A 7,798-nucleotide genomic window follows, 5' to 3' on the forward strand; every position below is an offset into this window, starting at 1 on the left:
TCATGTAGTTTTTGAGATATTGAGCAAAAAAGATTTTTGAGAAATTGCTGTGTCTCCAAAACTACTGGGCCGATTGAGCTGAAACTGCGCCCAGAAATGCTCCAAAGTAATACCAACTATGTGACAAAATTTCAGATTTTTAGCTTCAACTTTTGTCCTTTATTTGTCGTTATTTATAAAAATTTTCGAAAAAATCGACCCACACTTTCGAACACACGTACATACATGGTCCTCAAACTTCGTATTTTTACGTTTCAGATCATTCTACATCTACATTCTACATTTCCAAGCAAAATTAGCGAATCGAAAAATCGACCGATTACAAAGCTTCCATTCGGAAGCAAAAATATAAATGGGGCAAAATGGGTCTGTTTGCTATTTCCCAAATTGACTCTCCCCCCCTCTCCATCATTAAGAAAATAATGGGGCAAAATGGGTTTGTTTGTCATCCCCCGCGTTGACACCCCCCTACCTCCGTTCGCACTCATTAAGAGAAGAATGGGGCAAAATGGGTTTGTTTATCGTTTTCCGACTTGACATCCGTCCCTTCGCTCATAAGAAAAAAAATACAAATGGGGCAAAATGGGTCTGTTTGCTATTTGCCAAATTCACTTCCCGCCCGCGCCCCCTCTCCCTCATTAAGAAAATAATGGGGCAAAATGGGTTTGTTTGTCATCTCCCGAGTTGACACCCCCCCTCCCTTCCGAAATAAAGCCCACAATAATGGATTTCAAAATTCAACAGAAGGAGCAGAATGGGTTCTTGAGCCGTTTCCCAAATTAACTCCCCCCCCCTACTCCCCCGATCCCCTCTCGCTCATCAGGGAAAATACAACAAATGGGGCAAAAGGGTGTTGTAAGCCATTTCCCCAATTTACATTTCCCCCCTCATGCTGATTAGGAAAAATGGGGTGGAATGGGTTTGTTTGTCGTTTCCCGACTCGACATTCCCCCCGCCGCCCTCTCGCTCATTAAGAAAAAAAATAACAAATGGGGCAAAATGAGTCTGTGAGCCAGTTCGCAGATTGACCTCCCCCCCACGCTCATGAGGAAAACAGTGGGGCAAAATGAGTGATTGTCATTTCCCGAGTTGACACTCCCCCTCCCCTCGCACTCATTAACAAAGAAACAACAAATGGAGCAAAATGGGCCTGTTACCTATTTCCCAAATTGACCCCCCCTGTCCCTGATTATGAAAACCGTGGGGCAAAATGGTCTTGTTTATCATTTCCCAAATTAACTTCCCCCCTCGACCCGCTTATTAAGAAAATAATTGGGTGAAATTGGTATGTTTGTCGTTTCCCGACTTGACACCCGTCCCCTCGGTCAAAAGAAAAAAATACAAATGGGGCAAAATGGGTTTGTTTGTCGTTTCCCGACTTGACATCCGTCCCCTCGCTCATAAGAAAAGAAAACACAAATGGGGCAAAATGGGTCTGTTTGCTATTTGCCAAATTGACTTCCCCCTCGCCCCCTCACGCTCATTAGAAAAACAGTGGGGCAAAATGGGTTTGCTTGTTATTTCCCAAGTTCACACCACCCTCCTCCCCCCATGAAACCCACAATAATGGATTTCAAAATTAAACAGAAACGGCAGAATGGGTTCGCGAGCAATTTTCCGTGTTGACACCCCTCCCCCCCTCTCGCTCATAAAAAAAAACAACAAATGTGGAAAATTGGGCCTGTTAGCTATTTCCCAAATTGACCCCCCCCCCCGCCCCTGCCCCTGATTATGGAAAGCGTGGGGCGGAATAGGTTTGTTTATCATTTCCCGAGTTCCCCCCCCCCTTCGCCCGAATCAAACCAAAAATAATCAATTTCAAAATTCAACAGAAGGGGCAGAATGGGTTCGTGAGCAATTTCCCGAATTGACTCCCCCCCTGCCGCTCCCTCTCGCTCATTGAGAAAATTATGGGACAAAACGGGTTTGTATATCGTTTTCCGACTTGCTCATTCAGAAAATAAATAACAAATGGGGCGAAATGGGTCTGTGAGCTATTTCCCGCTTGACTCCCCCCCCCCCCCCCCCGCCCCCCACAATAATGTATTGCGAAATTCGCCAAATGGGGCAAAATGGGTTGGTGCTAATATTCCAAATCAACCCCCCTGCCCCCCCAAACCTATCTAATATTCATAAGTGAAATAGAATAAAAAATATGTCTGCGACTGCTGACAGTTTCCCGCCGACTCGATAATTTAACACTGGCGCCATCTCGCGGCATTCTCCCATCTGAACTTCTTTACCACACAGCACACCATCAATAATTTCTCCTAATTATACAAAATAACCTATTAATGGGTATTAATTGGGACCAATTGTTTGTCTATCAGCATTTAAATAATTTTTTGATTATATTCCAATCATTTTTGGCCCATTTTTCGCCTTAAAGTGACATCCATGCACATCCATGCTACATCCATGCTACAACATGGATGTACCATGGAACCCAATCGCCAGGGATGGAGGAATGGGAAAAATTTTATGGAGCTATTTACCCATCGCGTTGCACTCAACAACTTTGTTGAACAGGTGTCAGCCATCCAATTCTGGATCAGCCCTTTTCAATGGCTGAACTTGAGACAGCACTGAGAAGCAGCAGAAATGGGAAATCACCGGGGCCAGATTTGATCCAAAATAAATTCATTAAAAGTCTTCCCCTTTATGGTAAAATATACTTGTAGGATTTATTTAATGAAATGTTTGATAAAGAAAGTATCCCAGATGATCTCCCAACTGCTGCTATCTCGCTGCTGTTTAAAAAAGGAGATAGATCGGATCCCGGGAATTATAGGGGCATTGCCCTGATTAATCACATACTTAAATTGTTTACCCGTTTGCTGGCAAATAGACTAGAGCGATGGGTAGATGGCACAGATTTATTGCCAGAATCTCAAGCTGGTTTTCGGAGGGGGAGGAGTTGTGAGGAGCAGATCTTCGTGCTCTATACTACTCTTCAGAGTCAACTTAGATTTGAGGGCAATACAGTTTATTCAATTTTTATAGACTTTAGAAGAGCCTTTGATTCTGTTCCTCACACTCTCCTCTGGAAGAAGCTATTTGCAATGGGCATAAGTGCAAAGATAATAAGAGTTCTGAAAGAAATTTATGATAAAGCGGCTGCGCGTGTCAAGGTAGCAGGTAAATTGTCGGAGAGATTTGAGATTACGGAGGGGGTGCTGCAAGGTGAGATATTGAGTCCGCTGCTGTTTATTTTATATGTGGCTGATTTTGAGGACTTTTTTAGACGAGAGGGATGCAGTGGGCTCAATATCGATGGCCATGCAGACCTCCTGCTTCCTATGTATGCAGATGATGCGGCTTTATCAGCAAACAGTGTACAAGATGTAAAAAAAAACTGAGTATATTGCATGACTATTGTGAGGCGAATAAACTGTGTGTAAATAGTGGTAAAACTAAAGTCATGCCGTTTAGAGCCAGTGACAGAATCAGGAGTTCTGAAAGAGATGAATTTTTGTATAATGGGCAGCGGTTGGAGGTCGTGAGTCGATTTATTTATTTGGGGACAATGTTTGATAGCGGTCTAAAAGGTAAAAGCGCGGTAGATTTAGCCATGCAAAAGGCACAAATGGCCATTGGAGCCACGAGATCGATTCTTAGTAAGGCAAAATCGGATGCTTGGCAGAGCAAAATTAAACTGTTCAATAGTATCATAACTCCTACCTTGTTCTAGGCGGTTTCGACATGGGGTCCGGGTCATTTTGAGGACATGGAAAAGATTCAAACAGACTTTGCAAAACGTCTACTATTACTGCCCTCAAATACACCCGGTTATTCCATTCGTTTAGAGCTGGGTTTGAGAAATTTAAGCTGTAGAGCACTTGAGCTGACGCTGAATTGGATAATTAGAATTCTGAATATGGAGAGTCAGCGCTTGCCTTTAATTTGCTTTAAACGACTAGTATATTTACTTGATAAACCATCCAATAAAGTACAATTCAACTGGCTCTCGAAGATCCAATTTTGCTTAGAGGGAATCAATATGGGGGATGTGTGCAGTAGTCTGAACCAGGCTGACTGGTTAACGGCTAAAGAATTGATTATGAAAAACTTTTACCTGAACCTCAGAACACAAGATTTTGTTAATTATATCAATGGTAGCTCATTGCAATTTAAGATTCCTCGCTGTATTGATGATGATACTGCCAGTTATTTAACCCTGAGACGCCCTATAGCATTTACCAGAATTGTAGCTCAAATAAGACTGTCCAATTTTTACTCGAGCAGATTAGTTGTAAAAAATGAGATATTTCGAATCACGCCGAAGTTACTTTGTAAACTGTGCTACGGCAATTATGAAACTTGGGAACATATTTTACTGGGGTGCCCGTACTATTCTGAGCTCAGATATTCTCATTTTGGAGCTGATTTACTTTCATATCCTAAATGGGACGTTTTGTGTGAGTTATTTTTTATTTCATCGCCAAGGGAACTCAAACGTTTAGCGCTATTTATTATGGAGGCAATGAAATTAAGAAAGGACATGTTAATAAGTGGGGCATATTAGATAAATTTTGAACAGATAAGTCTTGAAATTGTTTTAATATTGGCATGGAACTGAAATTGATATCTTGTGTCTCTTAAGCGAAAAATGGGATTACGTTTGCAAAACTGCTCTTCTAATTTGTTGTTTTATTTTCTGCTCTAGTATAAGAACCAGTCTACCCCCATGTAATATGAGTGTAACTCATGTATGCATTATGAAATAATAAAATAATAATAATTATATTTTTTCGAATATTGAACCAATACCCATAAATTCCATTCCTATCCTCACATTTTCATAGAATACTTTAAAAAAATAGCAAAGAATTCAAATCGGCGATGAAAAATTTTATCGGATTATTATGTAATAATAATGCTACTTAGGTTCTTCAATGATTCATGTTTGTTATTGAAATTCGGCATTCATTCATGATAAAAATTCAGGATTTAATTCATTATTACCTTTGTAGGCATACGGTACTTTTCCAAGGTCATCATATTTTCTGGTCCATCCACTGTCCGGATCATTGACGGCAGCACAAATCTGAAAGGAAAATCTATGAAGAAATTTTTTTCTCAAATTGAACTCGGAAATGTCCAAAAAATTTTGAAATCATAGACGTCGACAGGAAATAATTCTTATAATAACCAATTTTACCTCATAATATGCAAGGAATCCCTTAGCTCCCGTGAACTCTCCAGGTGCACCACCACCAGCCTCTTTGTTTATATAAGTACCTAGATTATAATTGTTATTACTAGCACTAAGGGTAAATGTTCGTCCGTAGAATGGAACTCCCACGACGAGTTTGTTGGCTGGGCATCCAAAATCTTCCCAGAGTTTGAGTCCATCGTTCTGAATAACGTAAAATTAGCCAATTATTTTTTTGTGATACCTGCCTAAAATGTTCACTTTTCGAAGCCGTTTAGTGTGCGTAGAGTGTTTATTTTACGCAATTCGTGCACAAAAACAAACACTTTACCCCACTACCGTTTCGAACAGTGAATTTGGCAGGTATCACAAAAATAGGATTTATTACGGGTGCGGGCGAAAAAAGTGGTTCTTTACGCACTTGCAACAGAATACTATTTTATTATTCCCGCCGTAATGACGAAAAAAATTCGCCCGAGTTGAAGGCGAGGGCTGCAATCATATGAGCTAGAAATGGTACATTACATGCCCGAGCCTTGGAAAACAGATCACCGTCCCCCACGTGCAAGATTGCCTTCGGCTCGGAAGGCAATCTTGCATGTGGGGGACGGTGATCTGTTTTCCAAGGCTCGGGCATGTAATGTACTATTTTGTGTCGAGGGACCTGAAAAATGCCAATTTCGTGACGCGCAGCGCACTTCTTGTCCGTCGGACACTTCGTGGCCGTCAAATACCGTTTACGGACATTGTGAAGTAAAATTATGTTCGTCACTCGGCCGAAAACAACTTTTCTGACTCGTATCATTGCATGCCTCGGCTTCGCCTTGGTCTGCAACCTTCACACTCGTCAAAAAAAAATTTTTTTTCGAGATTGTGACAAAAATAGTTATTGAAGTCAAGCTGGGCTTTTGATTTTGAAATTTTCCAAGTCACTTTAAATGCGTATATCTTGAGAAGTTCTATTGAGAAGTTATCGGGACATGCTGCGGGAAAAATGCGCAAAATTTCGTAACGAGTGGAATGATTTTTTATTTATTTCTCTGACAGGAAGAGTAGGTAGTTGTTCGTCTCTGATTTCGTTGAAATTTATATATTTTATAGAGGATTCAAAATTAACTGACAGGTATTTTTTTATCGGCCGATGCGCGGGTTTAGGGAGTGGAACTGCCCTCTAAGGCCCGGTTGCACCACCCCCTGTTAAAGTTACCAGCCAGTCAACCTCTGGTAAATCTTTGATAAATTTTATTCGGATGTTACTGGAGGTGTATCGAGAGTCTAATTAACAGAGATATATCCCCCTGGTAAATGTCTGTTAAGTAATCCTGATGATCCTGATGAAAAAATGATTTCATTTTTTAAACTTTGAAAGGTTTGAGTTTGATTTTTTNAGTTTGATTTTTCATTTTAAACTTTTAGGAAACATTTAAAAAATCTGAAAAAAATTGGAAAGTCTGCTTTTGGAACAGAATTGATAAAATAATTAGAAAATTACAATATTTGAAAATTAGGGGAGAGTGGGGCGAAGTGAAACGACCCGGCAAAGTAAAACGAGGGGTAGAATGAAACGCGGAGGAAAGTGAAATGGTTGCGAATTTCATTCTCAAGGGTCAAATAGTTTTGAGGGTCAAATGAGAGAGTGATCTGGAGGATCGAAAGTTCTTAAAGGTCAAGTGGGAGAGACAAGTACAGTAATCAGAAGAGTCGAATAGGAGAGAAAGGGGCAGAGATCACTCTACTTGTTTCTGCCATAAGACCCTGAGAAAGTTGCAGCCATCTGATTTCTTCCACTGTTTCTCAAAACTGTTCGACCCTTCGTTATTTTTTTTGGTAAGGGGATAGAGGGTTAAAAAGGACCGTGTGGGTAAAATGGACAACAAACTGTTTTTCATTTAAGGAGAGGTTACTATGAGTTTTAAAAGTCACGGAATATTGCAGTGAGATTTATCGTACATTGAAGATCGATTATATATCTTGAAAAACGAAGAATGAGTACAAAAATAGATTGTTTATTGTATGTTTGCTCCCCAGGCGCTTCAAATCAAAAAAATAGTCCAGTGTACTCAATTTCAGAGCTACGAGGGTCTTTTTTTTCAAAATTTTTTCAAATATGTGTAGAACAACAATTACGAGGTACTTGTTTCAAATTCAACTCCTAAACAGTCAATTCCGTGACTTTTTTAATTTAAAAAATCAATATTCCTGCAAAATAGCCAGGAAAATAATCCTGAAAATAATTATAGTATTTTGGATTTGAGGAAAAAATTTAGAAGTATTCATTCTCCGGGCTATTTTGCTTGAATATTGCCATTTTTTATTCGGAAAAGAATGAAATTGGTTATTTAGAAGTCAAATTTCGAAAAAGTACCTCGTAATTTCATTCTACAGATCTTTTGAGAAATTTCTAAAACTATAGATTCTGAGATTTTCAATCATCAAGTTTGTCTATTGAAGTAGCTCTACCCTCACGATAAATTTGAAAATCATTAAAAACTGCAAGGAATTCCCAGGAAATTCGATTCGATTACGAAGCGTACTTTTTTCTCAATTTAATGGCCGTTTGGATTTTTTAGTGAAAAAATGGTGGAAAATCAGGATTTAAACCAGTGCGGGGCTATTCATTTATTACGAAAGACATTCAGAGGG

General features: G+C 39.7%; 1 protein-coding gene across 1 annotated transcript in view; it reads right to left on the bottom strand.

The window, feature by feature from the left end:
* Positions 1–7,798, bottom strand: part of LOC107042404 (endochitinase) — a 119,752-nt gene that overhangs the window by 20,109 nt on the left and 91,845 nt on the right. Inside the window, exons 6-7 of the mRNA XM_015263436.1 lie at positions 5,162–5,359; positions 4,966–5,047 (exon numbers count right to left, since the gene is read on the bottom strand). Coding sequence (XP_015118922.1) covers positions 4,966–5,047; positions 5,162–5,359 — 280 coding nt within the window. The remainder of the gene's footprint in view (positions 1–4,965; positions 5,048–5,161; positions 5,360–7,798) is intronic.

The sequence above is a fragment of the Diachasma alloeum genome, unplaced genomic scaffold (assembly GCF_001412515.2).
Source record: "Diachasma alloeum isolate Michigan unplaced genomic scaffold, Dall2.0 Dall_scaffold_00447, whole genome shotgun sequence".
Taxonomy (NCBI): Eukaryota; Metazoa; Arthropoda; class Insecta; order Hymenoptera; family Braconidae; genus Diachasma; species Diachasma alloeum.